Source organism: Leopardus geoffroyi, chromosome B4 (genome assembly GCF_018350155.1).
Source record: "Leopardus geoffroyi isolate Oge1 chromosome B4, O.geoffroyi_Oge1_pat1.0, whole genome shotgun sequence".
Lineage (NCBI taxonomy): Eukaryota > Metazoa > Chordata > Mammalia > Carnivora > Felidae > Leopardus > Leopardus geoffroyi.
This window is the reverse complement of record NC_059341.1, coordinates 17,050,221-17,077,130: the sequence shown is the minus strand read 5'-3', so window position 1 is coordinate 17,077,130 and position 26,910 is coordinate 17,050,221. Positions and strand designations below refer to the sequence as shown.

Here is a 26,910-nt window from a genome sequence, read left to right as displayed (position 1 = left end):
ATGTGACACGACAGCCAAAAACAAAACCAAAAACAAACAACAGAGGTGGTGTTTTTACTCGTAAAACTGTTGTACTAGTTACCTAGTTACCTTTCCTCCTCCTCCTTCTTCTTTTTTTTTTTTTTTTTGCTTTTGTCATTAAAGAAAAAAAAAAAGGTAGCCCTTTAATCCTTCCAGATCATGAAACAAAAAGGCAACGTTAGTACATTCTTGGTTTACATCTTTCCACGAGGTGCTCCCTGACCAGGTGAGAGTACAGAAGAGAATCCTACCAAAAGCCTAGGTTTTTGTCCTCATTCTGCCACTTACGACTTCAGTGACCTTGGGCAAGATCCTTCAATATCACATCAATTTCCTCATTCGTAAAATGGGGTGACTGTATCTGCTTTCCCGCCCTCACTCAGTAGTGGCAAAGGACCAAGCAATGTAAAATACACTGGAAAGCTCAACACTGAGACACTGTACAACACAAGCTTTAATTACTACTTGCTGACGGAAGAGCTTCACAAGACCGTTAAAAAAAAAAATCCAAGATAAAACAAAAAAACCCCAAAACAACAGTACAGCTTTATTCACAATAGCGAAGAGGTGGAAGCCGCCCAAATATCTATTGACAGATGAATGGATAAAGAAAATATGGTATATCTATACAATGGAATGTTATTCAGCTTTAAAAAAAAGAGAAGAAAAGAAAAGAAAATTCTGTCATATGCTACAACATGGATGAACCTTGAGGACGTTATGTTGAGTAAAATAAGCCGGTCACAAAAGGACAAGCACTGTATGATTCCATTGATATGAGATACCCAGAGTAGCCAAAATCATGGAAATATACAGTTGAATGGTGGCTGACAAGGGCTGGGGGGAGGGGGGATAGGGAGCCGTTGTTTAGAAGGAATAGAATTTCAGTTTTGCAAGATGAAAACATTCTACAGACCTGTTCTAGAACAGTGTGAACATAGTTAACACTACTGAAATGTACATTTCAAAATGATGAAGAGGGTTAGTTCAAGGTGAATTGGAAGTAAGTGGGGTTTAAACAAAATTAAACCAAAATATCAGCCTTTATCGGACCCCTCGTTTACCAATCAATCTTGCTAGCCTTAAAAATGCATGTTGTGGGGCGCCTGGGTGGCTCAGTCGGTTGAGCACCTACTCTTGATTTTGGTTCAGGTTGTGATCCCAGGGTCATGAGATTGAGCCCCTGCATTGGACTCTGTGCTAAGCATGGAGACTGCTTTAGATTCTCTCTCTCTCTCTCTCTCTCTCTCTCTCTCTCTCTCTCTGTCCCTGCTCTAATTAAAAAAAAAAAAATGCATGGTGCAGGTTAGCAAAGTCTGTGCCCCCAAAGAGACATTCGCCTAACTAACAGTGGAGGTATCTATAATCCCAACTGCCCTCCTTGGGGTCTTCCAGCCCCCCACCCCTACCCCCAGCCACTGCTGCTAGTTTAACACTTAACACATTACTCCCAGTGACCCACATGTCTGGCATCATCATTACAACATGCGTTTCCTGAGGGAGAAACGACATCTAACACATCTTCAATTTCCCTTCTTTAGCTCCTAACTGAGCAGCAAAATCACTTATTAAATGTTTGCTAATCGAATACATTCTCCTGTTTCACAGTTTCCAACATCTTTCATTTAGCTGTTGGTGGGGGCAAAACGGAAGAGCAGGGAAAGGATGACTTTAAACGGGGTGTAAAAGTCTTTGTGCTGTTCCCCATTCAAACTGGGTAGAGAAAACGGAGAAGAATCATGTATTTATGGCTCTGTTTATAACGATACAACAAAGATGTTCAGTTACAGCTCTCTAAGAAAGAAAGAAAAAAAAAAAAGCTTGAGCTGCAAAGTTTATATTCCATCCCAACCCATTTATGGCTCTGAAAGAGCCAGAAGTCTGTATTATGTTAACAGTCCTTATATGGATTCTTGCACAAGACTGTGGTTTTAAGTGGGGGCCCTCTAGAACTTCCGTGAATAAAACCATAAATCCACCATAAGAGTGTTGAATTAGATAGAATACCAGGCTATGTTCAAAACATGCAACTCTTACCCCTTCTCATAGGTAAATTGCCAAGATAATAGAACCATATGGAAATACAGAACAACGTGTAACTTCATTCCTAAAATACTCAGATGTTACTCAGAAGAGAAGACATGAGAAGAGCAAGAAGGGACACTAGCTCACTCTTGGTAGCTGAGGCAGGAATCCGTACCAGTGAGATGAAGCACGGAGAACACCTTTACTCTCAAGGGGCTCCAAGTCTAGTTCAGGAGACAGGACACGAGCCTCAGTCGTGGGGATGGATGGGACACAATCTGACCGCAAGCGATGAGATGCTGTGAAGAGGACGTGAGGGAGTCAACGCCCATCACGTCCTACTCAGGTCTGCAGCCACTGGACCTACTGATCTGCCATACGGCACTCACCACTGAGCTAGAAACTAATACCTTGAATACAGAGAACAAACTGAGGGTTTCTGGAAGGGAGCTGAGTGGGGGGATGGGTTAAATGGGCAATGGGGTGCATGGGTGGCTCAGTCGGTTGAGCGTCTGACTTCGGCTCAGGTCATGATCTCGCAGTGGATGAGTTCGAGCCCCGCACTGGGCTCTGTGCTGACAGCTTGGAGCCTAGAGCCTGCTTCAGATCCTGTGTCTTCCTCTTTCTCTGCCCCTCCCCTGCTCACACTCTGTCTCTGTCTCTCAAAAAATAAATAAACGTTAAAAATTTTTTGAAAAAAAAAAAAAACAAACGGGCGATGGGCATTAAGGAGGACACTTGCTGGGATGAGCACTCAGTGTGTATGCAAGTGATGAATCATTGGGCTCTACTCGTGAAACTGATACTACACTGCATGTTAACTAACTTGAATTTAAATAAATTCTGAATGCAGCAGTCCCCAAACAGCGTATGGTGGGTGACCTGAGGCAACTCAAGAGGAATGGCGAGAGCGGTTTCGTAACTTCTAATACGAACTCCCCACTGGACACTGGACTGGATGGCAGGGGCCATGTGTCCCTCGTCTGTGCCCAACCCAGACCCGACTGGGAACCCGCTTCACGCGGAACTTAGCAGAAGGTCCGGTGGCCAGTCCACGGCAGAGATGGAATGGGAATCCAGGTTTCTCTGAGTTGAGAGGATGCGACAGAGACCACGAGACCCGAGGCACCTGAAATACTTCCTATCTGACCCTTTATGTTAAAGATTTGCCATCCGGGCACTAAGGCTTCACTTAGGAGGACGAAGCACACATTGACAGAGGTCGGAAAGCGCAGAGAAGAAAGGGTTTGAGAGAAAAAATGGGAGCTCCATTTTACATGGGGGTGGCGGGGCAGAACTGATAGGGACACCAAAGAGAAGACGGCGTGACATTACTAACGCTAGGGAGAGAGGCTGGGGCAGAGCTGCGGACAAAAAGCGGAAGCCGTGGGAAGTACAAGGCAGTAAGCGGAAGGTAGCCACAGTTTAAAACTCGGTGTCGAGGTGAAGCTCTATATTCAGAGTAAGACATACATGGGAGTCCCACTATGTCACATGAATGGAGCGAGCTGCTCTGGCTGAATCCCGAAGGAATGCACAGAACACATCGCAGGGCGCCCCTTTGCCCCTGCAGCAGCTCCTGAGGAGCCCATCAGTGGGAAAACCAAGGGCATGCCAGGAGGTCAAGGTCTGAGCATGTGGCTGGACGGACTTCCATACTTCAGGGGAGGGAACAAAAAGCAGCAGCCCAAGAGGCTGAAAAGGATCAACCAGAGAGGTTGCAGAAATAGACTTGTGTCACAGTCAAAAGCTAAAAGACGAAGGTGATACAGTAGGGGGGGGAAACAAGGGAGGCTTCCAGAGAAGTCAAGGGTACACGGGAGAAAAAGTCAACTGGCTTGATTAGAAAGTCCCAGGAGATTTTCTGTCACTATCAGTGGAAAGACAAGAGACAGAAATGAGTTTCAAAGAGGTGGGGAAGAAGGAAAAAAAATGGAAACAGGGGGGTGAAACCTGGTGTAATTAAGGTTGGCACTAACAGGAAGGGAGAGATGGGATGTGAGGGAAGATGGATGTTTATTTTATTTTATTTTATTTTATTTTGAGAGAGAGGGCACAAGTGAGCCAGGGGCAGAGAAACAGAGAGGGAGGGAGAGAGAGAGGGAGGCAGAGAGAGAAGCAGGGCTCGCCTGAATTGGGGCTCGTGCTCATCCAATGTGGAACTTGAACTCATGAACTGTGAAATCATGACCTGAGCTGAAGTCAGATGCTTAATGACTGAGCCACCCAGGTGCCTGGCAGTTGTTTGTTTTAAAAGGTATGGAGAGGGGTGCCTGGGTGGCTCACTTGGTTGAGCCTCTGGCTCTTGGTTTCGGCTCAGGTCATGATCTCATGGTCGTGAGACTGAGCCCCACATTGGGCTCTATGATGAGCATGGGACCTGCTTGGGATATTCTCTCCCTCTCTCTCTCTCTGCCCCTCCCTCTCTTGTGCACAAGTGCTCTCCCTCTCTCTCAAGATAAATAAACATTTAAAAAAAAAAAAAAAAAAAAAAAAAAGGTATGGAGAGATTTCTTTTTCCAAAACGGGAAGGGAGACAAAATGGCAGGGCAGGCTCTTCACAGAAAATGGCCACATGAGGGGGCGCGTACGTGGCTCAGCTGATTAAGCATCCAACTCTTGATCTCGCCTCTCACACTTCGTGGGTTCAAGCCCCGCAACGGGCTCTGCGCTGGGGCCGAGGAGCCCTGCCTGGGGTTCTCTCTCCCTCCCTCTCTGCCCCTCCCCTGCTCAGGTTCTCCCTCCCTCTCTCTCTCTCAAGATAAACATATGAACTTAAAAAAAAAGAAAGAAAAGAAAAGAAAACGGCCACAACAATTCACTAGCCGGATCCATGTCCTTAGTAGTTCCCTTGCACACTGATTCTGAGCTCAGTTACATGGCTTGCTTTCACCAACAGGACCCTAGCAAACAGGACTCGAGAAAAGACACGAATGTCGCCCACTGGGACTTGGTGTCTCTTGGTGTGCTTGTAACCCTCAAGCAAGCATGAGACAGAGCTAACCAGCCTGCTGAGGGATGAGAGACCATCTAGAAAAGAAGGAGACCCCCACACGGACAGCGGTCAACCTGCAGACACGTGCAGGAGGCCCTCCCAGTCACCTGGTCAGCAGCCAACCCGCCAGCTGGCCGGTGATCACGCAGAAGAGAATGGGGCCCAAGTTAAAATGGTGGTGACTCTAAGCTACTGAGAGCAGTTTGTTCCATGGCAAAAGCCAACTGGGAGAACATGGGAGGATTTTTCTGACATAAAGGGCTGTCCAGGAACCAATTCTTTTTTTTTTTTTTTCAACGTTTATTTATTTTTGGGACAGAGAGAGACAGAGCATGAATGGGGGAGGGGCAGAGAGAGAGGGAGACACAGAATCGGAAGCAGGCTCCAGGCTCTGAGCCATCAGCCCAGAGCCCGACGCGGGGCTCGAACTCACGGACCGCGAGATCGTGACCTGGCTGAAGTCGGACGCTTAACCGACTGCGCCACCCAGGCGCCCCGACCAGGAACCAATTCTATACGTACTTCGTGATCCTAACTGCTCAAAAGTATTTCAAAATGCTCTCAAGACACACAGCTTTGCTTTTCCTTTTGTGTCTTTCAAATCGTCTACCATGAGCAGTAATCCTGCAGGAAATGTTGTCATTGCTGTTATTACTATTGTTGTCGTCACCTACCATTTGAGATGGGCAGAATTACACCAGGGGACAGGGCCATACCTATCCAGTCACACTTACGAGTTAATGGAGAAGCCTGAAACGGGGTCAGGGGCTCACATGCACTTTGTGATTTCTTACAGGTAGAAAAAAAGGCAATGTTAGCCAACGTGTATTGGGACAATAAACTAGCCCACGCTGCTGGAGATTGGACATAGTTAGCCAGTTAACTAGCTTTGTTTGGAAGGTGACTGCTATGAGCAAAGGAGAGTTGACAATTTTTCAATGCAAAAATTAAAAGACAGCATTGAGATCAGTGATGGGAAAACAATTTTAGCTTCAAATACTTTCCTAAGAAAGTCTACCATATTTTTGTTTTCTATGAGGAGATCTCTCTGCTGGATTTTCACCAATTAAACATGTCCCCCCCCCCCCAGGAGTACCTTTCTAATCTAATACCTGTCACGTGTTCTTTGGATTCTCTCCATCAGTCTATCCTGTAGGTTTAAGAAAGTATGCAATATAGGCAAATGCATAGACTTCTCTCCTACTTCCCACAGAATTTACTCAATCAGACACATTTTTAAGAATATTTTCAGGGTACTTGGGTGGCTCAGTTGGTTAAGCGTCTGACTCTTGGTTTTGGCTCGGGTCATGATCTCACAGTTACATGGGTTCAAGCCCCACGTGGGGCTCTGTGCTGGCAGTGTGGAGCCTGCTTGGAATTCTCTCTCCCTCTTTCTCTCTGCCCTTCCCCCACTCACGTGGTCTCTCTCTCATTCTCAAAATAAATACCACTAAAAAATGTTTAATATTTTTGAAACTGAAAGGTCATCTTCAGGTTGAAGGTGAATAAACACAGTCATGTTTCTTCTTTCTTCTGAAAAGGCTAGTTCGGGGAATATTTCCAATTGGGTTCGATTCTCCCAATGCCTAAGGCATTTACGGACTAAGGCAATATGAGAAACACTTTTTCTCTTTTATATAAAGTATGTTTACTGATGAATATGAGGGAATAAAACATGGTCAAATGAACATATGCTTCTTCCTAAAAATATTTTTTTCGAGAAAGTATAAATCCACAGATAGAACAGGAAATCAGAGTTGACGAAAATGCAGACTAGAGAAAAGGATCGTGGCAGGGAGCCTGGGCAGTCCCTGGGGCTTCCAACTCTTGATTTTGGCTCAGGTCATGATCCCAGGGTCCTGGGATGGAACCCGTGTTGGATTCCGTGCTGAGCATGGAGCCTGCTTAAGATTCTCTCTGTCTCAGGGTGCCTGAGTGGCTCAGCTGACGGAGCATCTGCTCAGGTCATGATCTCACAGATGGTGGGTTCGAGCCCCGCGTCGGGCTCTGGGCTGACAGCTCTGAGCCTGGAGCCTGCTTCCGATTCTGTGTCTCCCTCTCTCTGCCCTTCCCCCACTCACAGTCTGTCTCTCAAAAATGAACAAATGTTTAAACAAATTGAAAAAAACAGACTGTGTCTCTGTCTCTCTCTCTCTCCCTCGGCCCCTCTCCCCTGCTTGTATGCAGGCTCTCTAAAATAAAAAAAAGAAAAAAAAAATGATAGTGGCAATTAACAAAGTGGAGACAGTGAGAACGTAAAGCACCAAAAGGCTAGAGACTCCGGGCTAGGAACACTGACCAGACGGAATGAAAGGCACTCCCTCTCCTCTACACCTACAAAACATCAACAAAAAGCATTGCCATTGCACTTAACAGCTTCCAGGGAGCTGTACAAGGTCTTGCTCTTAATTATGTATAGACCGTCAAAAAGCAAATCTTGGAAGAAAGTCTCCAGTACGTAAAAATAATACCAAATTTTAAAAGTCTGAAGGGCACTGACATACAGAAAAATTAAAATTAATAGCATATGGGATATAAGAGAAAATCTTACAGCCATGGGGTAAGAACGGCCAACTATAAAAAGGGAGCGGAGAAGAAACCTCTTGGGAATTAGAAATTTTCAAATACAAAAACCTCAGTAGATGGGTTTGAAGATAAGTGGTCAAAGACTCAGTAAGACCAAAAGACTGGGAGACAGAGGGAAAAAAAAATCAGAAGAAAGGTCCAGTCAAACATCTGACAAACTAGAGAACACGAAAAAGAAGAAGATACAGTGGAAAAAATGACCAAATAAAAATCGGTCACTTCCCGGAACTGAAGTGACAAGTCCTTCACAATGAACATTCATATGAGAAGCTGGGTGTGATCAACGAAAGCCACACCAATGCAAAATCTCCAAATACCAAAGGCCGATCAGTTCTATGTATTGCAGAAAACTAAAAAAACAAAACCCTCAAAACCCAAATAACACTGGTGAGCATATCAAACGTGCTGGCAGAAACAACAAACTAAGGTCTTCAAAATTCGCAAAAGAGAATATTCATCATACCTGAATATTATACCTCACTGAACTATTAATTCAATGTGAGGCTAGAATAAAGACGTTTTCAAGTTGGCAAGATGTCAAAAAAGTGAAGCTTCTCTGTGGCTCCACATCCCGTGTAGTCACCAACTGTCCCCCGTACAATTTCTTTAATAAGTAGACATTCACTGTTGAGAGAACTGTCAACTTAAAATTTCATGTTAATCCATTCTGCTGAGAACACTGCACTGAACCTGTTTCGTCTCTGTTCCAGTCCTTTCCACATCCAGACTTCCTAACTCAGAGTATCTGCATATACAGCAGAAGGGATCAGCTCTGGGGAGTAAGGGGGACAAGAAAAAAGTTATTCTTTCAATTTAAATTTTTTTTTTCAACGTTTATTTAGTTTTGGGACAGAGAGAGACAGAGCATGAACGGGGGAGGGGCAGAGAGAGAGGGAGACACAGAATCGGCAACAGGCTCCAGGCTCTGAGCCATCAGCCCAGAGCCCGACGCGGGGCTCGAACTCATGGACCGCGAGATCGTGACCTGGCTGAAGTCGGACGCTTAACCGACTGTGCCACCCAGGCGCCCCTATTCTTTCAATTTAAAAAGATGGTCATGTGACCCAGGAACTTCACTCCCAGATATATATGTACAAGAAACAAAAACATACGTTCGTGCAAAAAACTTGTAGGTGAATGATCACAATAGCATTACCCACAAGAGCGAAAAGTGGAAACAACCCAGATGTCCGCCAGTGATAAATGGGTAAATAAAATGTAATATACACATACAATGAATGGAATATTACTGGGCAATAAAAAGGAATGAGGTACGGACACACGATATAGCGTGATGAACACTGAAGACATTACCGAGGCAGCTGGTGGCTCAGTCAGTTGGGCATCCAACTTAAGCTCGGGTCATCATCATCTCACAGTTCATGAGTTCGAGCCCTACATCAGGCTCGCTGCTGTAAGAACCTAGCCTGCTTAGATCCTCAGTCTCCCTGTCTCTCTGCCCCTCCCCCATTTGTGCGCTCTCAAAAATAAACAGTAAAAAAAGAAAGAAAGAAAACATCACTAAGTGAAGGTAGTCAGTCACAACAGATAGCCTACTTCATGATTCCATTTATATGCAATACCCAGATCCACAGATCAAAAGAGTCACCAAGTTGGGTAGTAGTTGCCTAAGGCTGAGGGAGTTGGAGAGACAGAGTAGGGAGTGCTAACTTAGAACACGGGATTTCTTTTTAATTTTTTTTTAACGTTTATTTATTTTTGAGAGAGAGAGAGACAGAGCATGAACGGGGGAGGGTCAGAGAGAGGGAGACACAGAATCCGAACCAGGCTCCAGGCTCTGAGCTGTCAGCACAGAGCCCGACGCGGGGCTCGAACTCACGGACCGCGAGATCATGACCTGAGCCGCAGTCGGCTGCTTAACCGACTGAGCCACCCAGGCGCCCCAGAACACGGAATTTCTTTAAGGAGCAGTGAATATCTAAAATCGATTGTGATGATGGTTGCACATGTCTGTGCACAAACTAAAACCCACCGAATTGTAGACTTCAAATGAGCGAATTACACCTCAATAAAGCTGTCTTTTCAAAAAGATCAGCATGAGAATAAAGGCAAAAATCAAAGGGCACCAGCTTCAATAAGGCAAGACTTGCAAAGCAGGATAAAAACTGAAAAGGATTGAAACATGCATTTAGGAGGAAAACCCCAAGCTACAAACACAAGGTCATGTCAGCTGATCTTTCTGTGCCTCAAAATTAATACATAATTTGTTCACTGTAGAGTTTACTATTTTAAGAGAAACAAAGTAGGAGGGAAAAGTACTGACTTTCACTGGAAGCACAGAGTGCCTGGTTATAGAAACTTTTATAGGTCACTTAATTTCAAAAGGCAGCGTCTCTCATTTCTCGTACTTGGCAATCACCTTATTTTATAGACATGCTCTTAAAGGCAATTAAGGATCATGTAGTTCATATTTAAAGAGGGCCAGGATCTGAAATACTGAGGTTTATTCCAGACATTTGCACAGCCTTACTGCATGTGATCTGTGGGAGCAGTGAGATACAGCACCCACTGAGAAAGTCTTCCCGTTTGAGAGATGCTATGATGGTTACAACAGAAATGTGCAAAGCTTTCGATTCTTCCAGAATGGATGTGCAATGTGTTTTCAACTATCTAAAATTAAATGACGAATTCATGTATTTTTAAGCTTGAAGGCTTCATTTTACAGAAGGGCCCACAGGGGCACCTGGGTGGCTCAGTCGGTTAAACATCCGACTCTTGATTTCGGCTCAGGTCTTGACCCCATGGTTCATGAGTTCGAGCCCAGCGCGGGGCTCGTCGTTGACAGTCCAGAGCCGGCTTAGGATTCTCTCTCCCTCCCTCCCTCTCTCTCTCTCTCTCTCTCTGCCCCTCCGCTGCTCGCGTGTACCTGTGCGTGAGCTCTTTCTCTCAAAATAAACTTAAAAATTAGATGACTACATAAAAAATATAAAAGGGCTGGCAAAGTCGTACTGACATAAAGGAAGGGACGGTGAAAGGGGAACAGATAAACACAAGCTAATGAATAAGGCTTCTCCTATCCCTGTTCCTCATCCATTCTTCAGGAATAAACCAGACCCACCGAACCACGATTTTCACATAAAGTACCCTTAAATCCTAGTCCTTCCGTGTTCTTTCAGAACATACTCCTATTCTCCCTCATCCTAGTGTCTCGCTCGTTTGAATACATCAAAGGTTCAAGATATTGACCAAATTTTAAGAAAGAAACATGGATGGAAATAAACTCCTTTCATTAAACACAGGCAACAGTCTTTCAACTGTTTTGCCTTTGTTTTAAATTCCCTGCATTTTCCTCTCATCTTCTAAGTCATTCGTAACAATAAACTTTTTAGTCTGTATCACAAGTAACTTGAACCTGGTTTGGTCTGGGATCAATATTTTCGTCCAGGCTGGTTAAAAGATAAATTTAACAGTTCTACGCAGCTGTATCACATAATGGAAGACTTAAAGAAAAAAATTTTTTTTTAACATTTATTGAGAGACAGAGGGAGACAGAGAATGAGCAGGGGAGGGGCCAAGAGACGGGGAGACACAGAATCCGAAGCAGGCTCCAGGCTCTGAGCTGTCAGCACAGAGCCCGATGCGGGGCTCGAACTCACGGACCGTGAGATCATGACCTGAGCAGAAGCCGAACGCTTAACTGGCAGAGCCACCCAGGCGCCCCTAATGGAGGGCTTCGGAAACACAGTCATGGACAAAAAACGCCCCAAGCATGTAACTGAAGACTTTAAAAACCAAACCTACAAGACACAGGGTTGTATGCTGATGTGACACGAATCTGGAAAACCGTTTAATTTTGGTATGTGAAAATCACACGAATAAATTAGTGCAAATACAACACTCTTATTTCTGGAACACAAACTGTTATTCCCCGCCCCCCCCCCCAAGACTTTTCTTTGTACCCTGGTGCAAAATATAGAATAAAGAATTCAGATTCTCAAACTCAACATATATTAGCTACATGGCAAACTTGTGGCAATTAACTTTGCTAGCCATACATTCACTGTTTAATCTTCTCCAGTACTTAATTATATATATATATATATATGCGTGTAAGATATACACATATATATACATATATATATATGTATATATATATGTATGTAAGAAATGTCACAAGAGATCTACCCTACCCTTTTAACCTATGAGGTGCAAAGTACAGGACTGATAACTCCGGGCACAATGTCATACAACAGATCTCTAGAATTTATTCATCTTGGGGCACCTGGGTGGCTCAGTCGGTTGAGCGTCCGACTTCAGCTCAGGTCATGATCTCGTGGTTTGTGAGTTTGAGCCCCACATCAGGCTCTGTGCTGACAGCTCGGAGCCCAGAGCCCGCTTTGGATTCTGCGTCTCCCTCTCTCTCTGCCCACCCCCACCCCCAACTCACACTGTGTCTCTCTCTCCTTCAAAAAAATAAACATTAAGAAAACATTTAGAATTTATTCATCTTGCCTAATTGCAGCTTTAGGTCTGTGGATTAGCAACTGCCCCCTTCCTCCTCCCAGCCCCTGGCAACCATCATTCCAGGCTCTGCTCCTGGGAATCGGACTGCTTTAGATGCCTCGTGTAAGTGGAGCCACCCAGGGCTCGCCGTTCTGTGACTGGCTTATTTCACTTGGGGTGATGTCCTCCGAGTTCACCTGTACTGCGGCATCATCAGGTTTTAAACGGTGAAGTCTGGTTGAGTAGAAGAGCCGATAGCAAACCATGCCCACGCCTTGCTTCATCAGCTCCCTGTTCCTGCTGGGTAGGACCCGTCTTGCGGTCAAGATGGTGTCAGATCTGGAAATGACCTCCCTGCCAGCTGAGGTGAGAACACCGTTTTGATGTATGGAAAGACTGCTTTTTAAAAGTCAAGGCCTCCTGGCAGTTGCTCTGTAAACGACTATGGCAGCTGTGCGAGAGGCCATGAATATTACATAAGGACCGTCCGTGCATTCCAGCCAGCATCTCCAAGCCACAATTCCCATAGCAACACACGGAGATTTTACTCCTCTCAGAGATGAAGCAGCCAGCCAAAGTGCCTCGTGCCACCCTTGACTGTTTTTTTAGCAAGATCAACACAGTACCTAATTCTTTTTGGCAAAGAAATTTTTTTTCAAAAAAAAAAAAAAAAAAAACCAAAACCAAAACCAAAAAGGAACGACTGCGTGAAAGGTGTTCATTTAAAAGTTACCAAGTGTCACACAAGCCAAGATACCGTAACTTTGAAAAACAATCTATGCTTTAGAAATTGCTGCCATTTGAATGGCTCCACGGGAAAAAAGATTTCAAATCATTACCATGCGTGAAATGAAATGCACCATCCTCTTGGCTAAATACTATACTTACAGATTTTATATCTGATTTCCAGTTCCCCCTTCCACATATACACACTTTGTTATTAGAATGGAGGAGAACATGTTCCAAAGGAAGGAACATTTTGAACCCATAAAATCCTTTATTGCTTTATTTTTGAAAAGCAGAATGCAATCCCTTTGTTAAATATAAGAAAATACGATTACAAAACACCTATGCAGTAAAATTTGGGGAAAAGACCATTCCAGTCTAAGAAAATATACAATTGCCCTGAGGAAAGGGGTTTTCCTGAACAGAGAAATAGTTTACCGGAATAATGAAGTTGCAATCCCTTTGTGATTAGAAGCAGGTCTTCCTCTTTGTAGATTTGGGGATCCTTTTTTGAGTGCCTCCATCAACTATCCACCCACAGAAACAAGTTGCTTCGATTACAACACAACGGAAAAGCCAAGGCCACTCTCATGTATCACACTTCCTTTTCCTATCAAGGAAATCAATCCAACACACTCCATTTCTGGTACTCCTTGAAAACCAACGAAATGCCGTAAGACACCAACCGTCGGCTTCGAACGAAACTTCCACAGGTGGCCCATCACAGACCCAGCACAAGCGGCCAAGAAAGAGCTTGGCAGGGGAGAAACGGTTTTACCTTTGCTTTTTCCAACTGGGCCTGGGCCTGTCGCTCTGCTTCCCTGCGTACCGCCTCCCGATCTTCCTCCAAAGAAACATCTGAGTCGGACGGACGGCTGGTGTAGGAGTCTGCCGAACCCTTCGGAGAGAAATTTGCATTTTAAAATAGATTCCATCTATGATGTTTGCATTGGAAAAGTCTCATTGACACAGCAGTTAGCTTCCTAGATGATGCCATAAATTCCTGAAAAGAGGAGAAAAGAATCCATTTTGTGGCAAACCATCGAGAAAAATCATGCTCTGGTTTGCAGACCGTTCCCTCGGTGAGCTGTGCCTACCAAGTGACCGTTCCTTCCCAAGTCTTATGTTCCGATTACTCTCCTTTCTGGAAGCCAGAGCAAGTCCCTTTATAATTAAACCAGCTCCGTGGTGCAGTGCCCGGCTGAAGGGCATAGAGGGGTTTCAAGGATGGCTTCGAGAACATTCTACACACTAAAGCAAGTATTTGCAAGTAGAAAGAAGCTACGTCTAATAATAATAATAAAAAAAAAACCCATAAAAGAAACTCCTAACCAGTCATAAACTTGAATTCTCCAAAATGTCACTACCGGGAGATGATGACTCCCACGGTAATCTTAAGCATCCTTTTGTACCTTTTCATTCACCTGATACCTTCACGGACAAAACTGTAAGGCAACAGCAGCCAGCTTCACTCAATCTTTAAGCAACACGTTTTCCTATCGCTTTAAATAGACGTTTGATAAAAGCTGCCTAAAGAAAACACTTGCCCGGGATGGCTTCTACGGCAATAAATCACAACACGGGCAAAGGAGCTCGGAAAATTATAGGACTCTCCCTCGCTCCCTGTCTTGCAATCAGGATCATATTACTAAATCACAGGAGCCCCTGCCAGCACTCACTGTAACAACAGCAGAAGCAACGACAATATAGAATCTCCCCCAGACGAAAGCCCTTGAGCTTACACAGATATCCGAATTCTTCAGCCTTCCTCCCTTGGCTCTTTTCAGAAGCCTGATCCAGGTGGCCTTCATTAGCCAGACAGCGCCTTTCTCATCCGCAGCTGCAGCCCCGGGCACGGATCCTCAGTGCGCGCTGAGCCCTGGAGAGCCCCTGCTCCTTTCCTATCCATGCTCTGGGCAAGCCCCTCTTCTCCGTCCCTTCCTGCCACCGGGGCTTTCACTCCCTACCCCGGAGGACTCCAATCCAAGGAGATTCTTATTTTCCCATTCCAGGGAGGGGAAAACAAACACTCGAGTGCCTTATGCTGCTTTAAAAATAAAGAACACTTCAAGTGCATTCAAAGACAGGCATCAACTCGTTCTCAACTTAATGCATCTTATTACTCTAAATATTCTCCTCTTTGCGCTTGGGTTGCTACAGGAAATTAGTTGTAAGAACCTTTTTTAAAAAAACCCATTGCAAAACGTATGCAGTGACATTTGCAAGTGCAAAGTTCAAGCCTTATCTTCAGAGATCTGGAGGGGGAGGGCGGAGGAGGCACTCACTGCACTGGGCATGCTCCATATGTAGCCTTTTTACGCAGATGCCTACATCACACTGTTAGTCTATGTCAAATTGCCATTTTGCATCCGAAGTGTAAACAGCTGGAGAGGGCTTTTCGGTTCTATAGTAACAGGCACATGGTATGTTTGTCATGTTTCTGCTTCAGTTGAAACAGCCTCTCAAAGACAAAGCATGCAATCTTTTCATTTAATGAGCCCTTTCCATTACCCTGCTACACAAAGTATATCCTATGCCATAAGACAATTCAAAGATAAGCAATATCACGCAGGCATCATTGGAGAGTGGAAAGCGATGACTGGTGCTCATCAATCATAGCATCAAACTGCCCTTGATTGCTGGTGACTTCCCAAACAAGATGCAGGAGACAGATCTCCCCCTTTAATTAGGACATGAAAGTAATCACAGCTCTAAGCAATGAGTTTAACCGAGCTCAAAATGACTTTGAACTGCTTCTCCAGCTGAGAAACTACCGTTTGAAATAAAGTCCCTAGAAGAAACAACAGTATGAACTGTCAGAACAACAATTATGAAGAAATTGCAAAGTGCGGTTGATTTATTAGCTCGAGTTAAGATTTATGTAATAGCTGAGTCCAAACTCTTTTTATAAATAGGGTGATTGAAGCTCGAGAAGAAAAGATACTTACTAATTTCCTCTACCAATGAGATTACATTTCTTCTTTACGAAGAAATACACACTTCTAGATGGCTTGGTAAACATAAAATTCAAACACTGCATTCCAAACTACATTTTTGTTTGTGTGGTAGGGAAGGGGATTATTTTGTAAAGTGTCATGCAAATGAAAGACAAGTGGTTTTATTTTTACTTTTTTATGAATTTTTAAAATATTTATTTTTGAGAAAGAGTGAGAGCACGCGAGAGAGAGACAGTGTGTGAGCAGGGGAGGGGCAGAGAGAGAGAGAGAGAGACAGAGAGAGACAGAGACAGAGAATGCAAGCAGGCTCCAGGCTCTGAGTTGTCAGCACAGAGCCTGACACGGGCTCGAACTCATATGTGAGATTATGCCCCGGGCTGAAGTCTGACCTTTAACCAACTGAGCCTCCCAGGTGCCCCAGGACAGGAGGTTTTAAAATCTTTGCTACTTTTTTCTCTTCCTTCATTTCATCTCTTTCTCCCTTCTTTTGTGGGCTAAGACCAATCTTCATGCCTTAAATGCTAGAAAATACAGAATAGAGGCTTTAGAATAAGTTATAGATTGAATACACCCCAACTGTGTGTTATCCATAAATCAATAAACGGGTTATTTATATTCTTACGAAATGAATGTAAATTGCATGGGAGATATAAAATGCATTGCAATTTCTTATTCCAGTAAAATTCACAAGGGAGAAATGAAATTTTCTCCATCCACACACGTTAGGGGGATTCCTAATCTTCCCAGAGGGTTTCTCATGGCGAGTGTAGCACAGTAGAAAATTACCCAGAAACACAGCTTTATCCCACAAAAGGCTTCAGGCCCCATTGTCACCAATGTTAGCATTTTGAACCCAATCGCCCTGCAGAAGGTTCCATTCACAACACAGTGAAGATACAAAGTTTCGGTCATTAGTTAGCCCCATAAGGAGTGTAAGAGCATAACACACACATAACTGTGCACTATCCTGTTCCCTTTTGAACAAAATATGATTTAAAAAGTCCTTTGCTAATAATCAGATGTAGCTTTTAATTGCACAGTCATGTTGAGACCTGTTTCCAGGTTTAAATAATTAAGCAGTTAAAAAAACAAACAAACAAAAAACCTCTACAGTGACTTCTGGCAATGATCTTTTGAATACTGCAATAATAAATTAACTTTTGACTATTTTAAATGTAAGATGTGACTCCCAAATGATGTTTAGTGAGGTTGATAGAAGGGGCCACCATAAACTTTCTTTCCTTGTATCTGTAGTAGTAGCAGAAAAATAGCAACAAAATATTTTCATTATAGAAGTTACATGTACCCATTGCAGAGACACACAAATAAAGGTCACTTTAAATTCTCCCACCCAAAGATAACCACTATTAAATAATAGCACGTTTTAGCCTCCAGAGTTCTTGCATTTTTGAAAGTCACCCTCCCAACATGCACATTACAATTAATCTCCTTCCTTCTGGGAGTGTGGATTTATGCAGTTAGAAGTAATATATCTAATTAAGTTTTTGCCTTTGGTACCATATGGACTTTCTGGGTCATTCTGCCTCAAGCAGTCTTCAGTCAGGAACAGCTGGCTGTCATTTCCATAATTCCAGAGTAAGTTTATTACAAGATGTGCCCTTGATCTCTTGGGTTGCTACAATGTGATGAGCTGGTCTTCTGTAGTTTTGTCCTTGCAGGTGGGTATATCGCATGTTCGGCTACAAATATTTCCTTTCCTACCCCTTAATATTCTCATTCCTCATTGTACAGGTCCAAAACGTAACTTGTACCCTAACGTCTACCAAAACTCATCCAGGATCGTTCACTTTTATCCTCAGACCTCTAACTCCAAATACATGTGCTTTACTCACAGGAAATTTAGTTAACTGGATTAACTCATGCTTTTTTTAAAGGTTTGTTTTATTTATTTTGAGCGAGAGCTAGATGCAATCAAGGGAGAGGCACAGATAGAGGGACAGAGAGAGAATCCCAAGCAGGTTCCATAATGTTAGTGCAGAGCTCGATGATGGGCTCGAACTCAAGAACCATGGGATCTTGATCTGAGCCCAAATCAGACACTTAACCGACTGAGCCACCCACGCACCCAAATTACCTCATTCTTTGTAACTACTCTTCAGTTTTTGTTTTTCCCCCCCAATTTATGCCTAATATTTGCACAAAAAGCATACATTTTTTTTGTATATAGAAAGTTTGCTTTAAAAAAAAATTTTTTTTAAATATTTACTTATTTTGGACAGAGAGAGAGGCAGAGCATGAGCAGGGGAGGGGCAGAGAGAGACACACACAGAGAATCTGAAGCAGGCTCCAGGCTCTGAGCTGTCAGCACAGAGCCTGACGCAGGGCTCGAACTCACAGACCAAGAGATCATGACCTGAGCCGAAGTCGGATGCTCAGCCGACTGAGCCACCCAGGCTCTCCATATGCAGTTTGCTTTTTTGACGCTGTACTCTACTGTTTCAATCATATATATTGCCAGCATCATTTTTTTTCTTGAGCATTCCTGTATTTTCTCTTCTAAAGCCAAAAGAGCGAGAGTCATAAGGCTACTCAGGAATGGCATCTTCGATCCTAAAGTGTCCATCTATTTTTATAGGGAATCTTCATATGAAGATTAAGCAATGTTGTTGGACAAAGTCAATTTCTCACAGTATCCCAGGGTTGCCCTGATTCTAGACAAATCTACGCTCCATCCAAAACCCTCAAGACTTCAAATGACCCTCCTCCTGTATAGGACTATGCTGAGCCAATGGCAAGTCTGAATTCAGTTGCTTCCTCCTGACCTGCCATGGGATAGACAGACATCCCACCGCCATATTCCTCAGGCCCACACTTTTAGAAAAAAGCGGAATGGGAGGGACTTCTGAAACCAAAGACCAAAGGCAAAGACTTCCATCTTGTATTGTCTGTGCATTAGCTGGCAGAGAGAATTCTTTCATTTCTCATATTGTCGCCTCTTTTCACAGTTGAGAATTAACTTTTTCTTTCTGTGAAGAGATCTGGATCTCTAAGAAAATGAATTGCTACCCCCTGCACTGTTGGTTTCTTCAGGAATAAAACCCATTTACCATTTACTAATAATGACAATTTCCTGCCTCAAGAGCCTTAAAAATGTTACAGACTATTGGGATGAAACGCATTGACACGAATACTGTATACCTGGGTTCGCAAATGTCATAGAACTTGCATACCCATTCGATCAATGAAAATCTCAAATGTGATCGGCCTGCCATTTGGCTTCACGTGAAAATATTACCCGAGGCAACGATAATAAATCCATGCAAGTTCATCCCTGTGTGGTAACTTGTAGGATTATGTAAAAGCTAAAATACTAGCTTCTGGGTGGCTCAGTCGGTTAAGCATCCGACTTCAACTCGGGTCACGATCTCGCGGTCCGTGAGTTCGAGCCCCGCGTCGGGCTCTGGGCTGACAGCTCATAGCCTGGAGCCTGCTTCCGATTCTGTGTCTCCCTCTCTCTCTGCCCCTCCCCCGTTCATGCTCTCTGTCTCAAAAATAAATAAACGTTAAAAAAAAAATTTAAAACATTAGCTTCAATTTTCTCAAGAGCATAGGGAAATTTAGACACTTTGCGGCACTAACATACATACTGATGGAAAAAACTACATTTTGCCAAAACCAAATCCAAAATCAGCCACGTGCGTTTATTGAGCACTTACTACTCTGCAAGTCTATGTGTTCTAAGTTAAATGCTGGGACTATAACTGTGAAAAAGACAAAAGCTTCGTGTCTGTCATGGAGCCCAAAAACCTAGTTGAACAAGACCAATTTTTTTAAGGTGATCGGAACCATAATCACAACGAGAAAACACAAAACCGGCTGTGAGGATATAATAATGGTGAGGAGAAAGAAGCTATTTTATTTATTTATATTTAAAAATATTTTTTTTTTGAGAGAGAGAGAGTATGCATGCACGCAAGTGAGCAGCAGGGAGGAGGAGGGGGAGAGAGACTTTCCAGCAGCCTTCACGCTCAGGCTCAGAGCTCAGTGCCTGAGGCAGGCACTGCCTGCCTCATCCCACGGCCCTGAGATCCCACGGCCCTGAGATCACGACCTGACCCAAAAATCAAGAGTCAGACACTCAACCGACTGAGACACCCAGGTGCCCTAAGAAGTAGCTATTTTAGTCAGGGTGATGATCCAACACTCTGAGATGTGATTTACGCTGAAATATCCCAAAAGAGAAAGAAAAAATAAGTCAGCTTGGGGATGTGTTAAGACAAGTGATGTCCAGGAAGAGGGAACAGCATCTGCTAAGGACTGAGGACAAGGAATACTCAGAAGTTTAAGGAACTGAAAAGAAAAGAGATCAGTGTGGCTAAACATGCTCCTTCTTCAGGAGTATTTCTTTCAACACCCTCCCTTCCCCCTCACCATTTTTTCACCCTGCAGATAGTACATACTCAAGTATACTTGGAATATGAATTTTGGGGCATCCTTTTCATTTATGTGGCATTACCTGACAGTACAGGTCCTTATTCCTATCTGAATTTCTCAAGCAGAAGTGGCATTTAAGTTGTCAGTAAATTCCACATTATTGGGAAAATCATGTCTCCTGAGATTTAAACACAGTGCTCTGATTTTCTTCCTTCTAAACCCAGTACTATCTCATAAGAGCAGATAGTTTATTTCTGAGATTGTCGTACGTTATGTTAACAATCAGAGCAATTTATTAAGATTTATTGCCATTTAGTAAGATCAGGCTACCACCTATATGAATGAAAATAATTGCTCACTTTTCATGAGGGCTTCACGCTGTGTTAGACATGGGGTGGATTCACTAGCATTACATAATTTAATGTTTGATCTCTATCTCTGTCTTCACTGAAGAAAACAGTGAGGCACAAGGAAGGCCAGTAACCGGACCGAGGTGACAAAGCTAATAATCAACAGAGGTGGAAGGCAGCTTTTGAAGTGAATTCAAAACTGAATGGATGCATCAACTCGGGCATGCATCAGTTCATAAAAGGAAAAGCCAGAACAAATCCCTACGTACAACTACTATTTATTTTCATTGAATACGTATCTCTTTCTGTCCGTCAGGCACACGTATGGCCATTTCCACTGGCCATAAAATGCCAAGAGGACTTCCAAGTTCTTAGTTCTATTTTTGCTAAACCTAGGTTGCTCTCTCTCTCTCTCTCACACACACACCACATATACATCTTCAGAGAACCTCAAGTTTTATCTTCCCAAAAGACACAGTGAATATCCGATGAAACAGATAATTTCTCATTCATCGATGTAATGCTGTTTTGTGTTAAAGAAGGACTCAAAGGTTGGCTGTTACCCTGAAATCTGCCTCCCCCTCAGAGTATCTCAAAATTATAAAGCATTCTTTTCATTACTTACCTACAACGGAGAGTGGAAAAGTAGAATAGGAAAACAATGGAAGTCAAGAAACCGGCTATTTAAATTTCTCTCTTTTCCCTGAAAATGAACATAAACTCTGGCAAGCTGGCCTTCGATAGCCTCCTTGGCAGCTAATCTTGCCTGAAGCTGGCTGGGATTCAAGCATCTCCTATGTTCAATAGAACAGTTGCTAGGTTTCAGCACTGAAGCCTAAGTTACTCAAGTACAGACCCGAGTCGTGACGAACTTAGTGGGTTCGAGCCCCGCGTCGGGCTCCGTGCTGACCACTCAGAGCCTGGAGCCTTCTTCGGATGCTGTGTCTCCCTCTCTCTCTGCCCCTCCCCTGCTCACTCACTCTGTCTCTCTCTCAAAAATGAATAAACATTTAAAAAAAGAGTAATATATTAAAACACTGTTACCACCAACCTATTCCTTAAAGGAAGGCTATGATGGCTGTTTATATTTTGTAGAAGAAACCCTGCCCAAAATTCGCATAATTTGACACCAGTAAAAAGAACCATTTTGAAAAGTTAGAATTAGAGGGCCAATTTTAATGGTACTTTGAGTTTGGGATTTTAGACATATGATAAATAATTTCCCTTCATAATTACAGCATCGGGTGGGTACCAAGGGAGTTTTTTTAGGCCTTTAATATCAATTTACTGATGGTGATAGATGAGAAAAATGTTTCACGCTATATAATTTCTTACCAAAGACTTTATCTTTCAGTCATGAAAACGGAAACGAGTAGGCAAGAAACAGAAAAATTGTGGCCTGGGCGAGGTGACCTTCCTTCAAACATTGCTGAAAAAAATTGAATGAGGGAAAAGGAGTGAACGAATCAGACGCGGGGCATTTTGGGTAACAGGAAGTCACGGTGGGTATAGATACTGTCAGAAGCTCTGCGTGCACAACACTACCTTTCGCCTTCCCACTGACTCATTCTAACCAGCACACACGCGGGCTATATGACTCCCCTCTGCCTAAGAAAACCTTCCCTTGACTCCATATTCTCTGCCAGCCCCCATCCCATTTCTTTGCTCTCCTCTGTAGACAAAAATGCTTCAAAGTTGCTGAGGCTTCCTTCAATTCTCTTCTCGTTTCCTCTTAAAGCTACGGTCTCCCTGCACTCGGCCATCACTGCTCACCAAGACTGTCAGTGACAGATGGCTAAGGCCACAGGTCAGTTCTCGGTATGCATCTTTCTCAACGTATCAGGAGCTGTTCGCGTGGTTGTTGAGTCTACTCCCCATCCTTTATGCACTTTCTCATTAACACCTTCTGGAAACCACTCTCTCTTTGTCTTTCTCTCACCTGTTGGCTGCTCCTTCTAAGTCTCTTTTGCTGGTATCTCCTCTTGCCTCCTTTTGCCACACGCTCCTCCCCATACACAGACTCCTTCTTTCTGCTCCAAACTCACTCATCACTCACAGGCACCAGCAATGCTCTCTCTCTCTCTAGATTTCCACACTGCCAACTATCACCTCCTTCAAGTCTTTGTTGAGCGTTCACCTTCTCAGTGAGGCCTTCCATGACCATCCTATTTAAAACGATAATCTCCAAGGCCTTCCCCCCCTTCCACAATCTCTAATTCCACTTACCTGATGTTTTTTTAATGTTTATTTTCGAGAGAGAGAGAGACAGAGATAGAGACAGAGCATGAGCTGTGGGGGGTAGGGGGGGAGTACAGAGAGAGAGGGAGACACAGAATCCCAAGCAGGCTCCAGGCTCTGAGCTGTCAACACAGAGCCCGATGTGGAGCTCGAACTCACAAACCGCGAGATCACGACACAAGTTGGAGGCTTAACCGACTGAGCCACCCAGATGCCCCCTAGTTGTTGTTGTTGTTGTTTAATGGTGCTTTTACCTTCTAACATACAACAGAATTTATTAATTATATTTATTGTTCGGGGTCTATCTCCCTCCAATAGAATATAACATCCCTGAGGGCAGAGATTTTGTTTGTTTGTTTCCTTCACTCATTTACCCCAAGTGCCTAGAATAGTACCAGGCACAGCATTCTTGCTCTATAAATTCATTCACTGGATGAATGAATAAGGGTTACTAGAGAGAGAGAGACTATTCTCCCCCACATCCTGTATCTTAACGCTCTTTCACTAGAGGGCCCCCCCCTTAGCATTCCTGAACATTCCTAAACACCCTAAACATTCTCAAGTCTCCCCCTTATAAAAAACAGCAACAGCAATTTGACCTAGATTGTGAATGACCAATAAATAACTCGCCATCGGGAGCAAGAGAATAAAACTAAGGCTTCAGCCTGAAGATATACTTGGTGTTTCATCATAACCCTCAATAAATATCACTTAACCAACTTAGTGTAAATGTCAGCTATGATCAGTTGATTAGATAAACATGTTCCATAACAAGCAAGCCACTCAAAAAAAAAAAAAAAGTCATTATACATAAAATTTATATAGCATCCTTCTTCGAAGAAATGTTAAGAGAGGCTTTGCATTTTGAAAATATGATTAGCGCTCATCTTCTATGAAGCTTCTTTTCCCTTTAATTGTATTTATTCATTCCAGGGATTCAAAGCTCCAGTCTTAAAACTGCTAATGACCCATTGGAGAAGCCATAGGCAAGTCATGTAAATATGCCCCAGGCTAATTTCCCCCTCAGTAAAATGAGTATATAAAAAAAAAATGGATGCTACTAGAAACAATATTCTTGAAAATTTCCTTAGCGATGGTTGAAAAAATGCTGTAAATAGGACATATTGTATGACTGTTTACTGACTGTTACTCCTCATGCACTAGCCCCACCATGTCTATGGGAAGAGAGTTTAAATTCACAACAGAAAAAGTGACCACGCATATAATGTCTAGGAAGACAGAGAGTTTAAAAAATCAAGCCAGCACAGGGGTGCCTGGGTGGCTCAGTCAGTTAAGTGTCCGACTTCAGCTCAGGTCATGATCTCATAGTTCACGGATTCAAGTCCCACATGGGGCTCTGTGCTGACAGCTCAGAGCCTGGAGCCTGCTTCCGATTCTGTCTCCCTCTCTCTCTGCCCCTCCCCTACTCACACGGTGTCTCTCTCTCCCTCAAAATGAAATAAACATTAAAGAAATTAAAAAAAAAATCAAGCCAGCACAGAAGGAAGATATTTCTTTAAGCCATTCTGAGTAAAATATTTAAAAGGCACGCTACTAACAAACTAGACAGATAGAAAAGTCCAGCAGCAAGCCTTTCCTTGAGTGACAGAACAATCAAACAATAACTGTTGACTCCTGCCTTCCAGGGTGAATGCTCTCAGATGCAAATGAACAATCCATCTACACACATTAAAGGAGAGTCATCATATGTGTCCCCCCAGGGAGTCACACAGCTGTCAAAGGGGATAGGGCTTCCGTCCTTAAAGGTTTTACCCTCTAAAATTTTCTTTGGGGGCGCCTGGGTGGCGCAGTCGGTTAAGCGTCTGACTTCAGCCAGGTCACGATCTCGCGGTCCGTGAGTTCGAGCCCCGCGTCGGGCTCTGGGCTGATGGCTCAGAGCCTGGAGCCTGTTTCCGATTCTGTGTCTCCCTCTCTCTCTGCCCCTCCCCCGTTCATGCTCTGTCTCTCTCTGTCCCAAAAATAAATAAACGTTGAAAAAAAAAAAATTTAAAATTTTCTTTGCTTATACAGAGTTTATATTCATTGATAAGAAAAGAGGAAGAGATCAATGGGTATTAAATAGGCAGAGGTTATGAACACAAAATTCACAAAAAGTAAACTAGTCACAAGCATCTGGAAAAAGTGTTCAGCCTGCTAAATGAAACACACTACCATTTCCCATTAAATTAGTTCTCTTTGCAAAGTACCAATTCAGTGTTGTGAAGTTACCTTAACACAGATGCTTTCACGATCGTTGATACTTTGTTGATACTTTCTTGACTTTTAAAAAACCCTTTGGGAAAACAGTGTTCTTTCTGTTTGTATCTAGATACATATCTAGACTAATATGCGTTTAGACTAATGATTTCACTTCTGGGATCTGTCTTTTTTTTTTTTTTAATTTTTTTTTCAACGTTTATTTATTTTTGGGACAGAGAGAGATGGAGCATGAACGGGGGAGGGGCAGAGAGAGAGGGAGACACAGAATCAGAAACAGGCTCCAGGCTCTGAGCCATCAGCCATCAGCCCAGAGCCTGACGCGGGGCTCGAACTCCCGGACCGCGAGATCGTGACCTGGCTGAAGTCGGACGCTTAACCGACTGCGCCACCCAGGCGCCCCTGGGATCTGTCTTAAATATGTTCTGTCTAAAATATGTTCCATACAACACTTAGATTATTATATAATATTTAATAATAGTTACAAAGGCTAAAGAGCATTATAGGCAATTCTTAATGATCATTATATTTGGTTAAAAAAAATAAATAAAAATCCCTGAATCATTTCTATAAATACATACATTCACATATATATAAATACTGGGAGTACACAAAATGAACAGAAGAGATAAAGTTGGATTCACTGTTGTTTTTAATTCAGAGAACTAATTTAAATTTTTTTCTGTAATGTTACCATTTTTTAACAAAAGTAGAAAGCTCTTAATGCAATCGAAAAATCTAACAAACTATCTTGAAAATACTTTTGGTGTTACAAAAAAAAAAACAATGCAGGTATATATTTTCCCTAATTTGTTGATTTAACCTTAATAGCTTTTTCTTTTTTGTTTTTTGTTTTGCATGTGGGGAATGGAGGCAAACTCTGGGTCTTCTGAAAGACTATGCATAAGAAATAAAGGAAGGAAGGAAGGAAGGAAGGAAGGAAGGAAGGAAGGAAGGAAGGAAGGAAGAATGTTGATACAGGAATTACATCAGGTAAGAAATAAGAATTAAAAGAAAAGTACTTGAACCTGAAATGTTAACATTTTGAAGAACTACATTTCTCTGTAGAAAATGTGTTAAAATGATTATGTTACATTTCCACTTGAAACATTGGAATTTTCTCATATGACTGCTTAAATAATTTTTTGCTCCTAGGTTAGATACTTAAGCAGGCCAAATGACTCAGTAATTTGGTAGTAAATTATTAATACACTGTTCTAAAAGTCTAACCTTCCAGAAAGATATGACTTTGGTTCAGAGAGATTTAATATTAAAAATAGGCTACCCGATCAGGGATTTGGCTGGAAAAGTGCCAGTGGTATGGAGCATTTAGTAATAAAGCACTGCAAAGTACCCTACTGACCTAAAATAGTTAATGCATCCCTTAAGCAGCTAACCTACCTTCAGAAGGTGATTTCAGAACTAGAGACAATCTGGTTTATACAAATCTATATTTAGAAATTTGCTGCAAATTTTAGACTGCGTAGCTAGAGAGAGATGTGCTGTTGGTTAAATTAATATGTTATTAATGCTAAAAAACCCGACTCTATTAAGAACACTTAATAAAAAGCAATTCATATAATATTTCCTGTCTCACAAATAAGGAAGCATTTTTACTGCAAATATTCAGTACATGGTTCCATAGACCAAATGTTTGTGTCGCCCCCAAATTCGTATGTTGAAACCTAATCTCGGGGCGCCTGGGTGGCGCAGTGGGTTAAGCGTCCGACTTCAGCCAGGTCACGATCTCGCGGTCCGGGAGTTCGAGCCCCGCGTCAGGCTCTGGGCTGATGGCTGAGAGCCTGGAGCCTGTTTCCGATTCTGTGTCTCCCTCTCTCTCTGCCCCTCCCCCGTTCATGCTCTGTCTCTCTCTGTCCCAAAAATAAATAAACGTTGAAAAAAAAAAAATAAAAAAAAAAAATAAAAAAAAAAGAAA

General features: G+C 42.9%; 1 protein-coding gene across 9 annotated transcripts in view; it reads right to left on the bottom strand.

Annotated features, from left to right (window-relative positions):
* The window catches only part of CACNB2 (calcium voltage-gated channel auxiliary subunit beta 2), a 390,684-nt gene that overhangs the window by 119,995 nt on the left and 243,779 nt on the right, over window positions 1–26,910 (bottom strand). For 8 of the 9 annotated variants that reach the window (XM_045462677.1, XM_045462680.1, XM_045462678.1 and 5 more), the window contains one exon: window positions 13,596–13,715. In XM_045462677.1, coding sequence (XP_045318633.1) covers window positions 13,596–13,715 — 120 coding nt within the window. Of the gene's footprint in view, window positions 1–13,595; window positions 13,716–14,559; window positions 15,017–26,910 lie in introns of those variants that run through there. The other variant, XM_045462682.1, reaches the window with a different exon arrangement.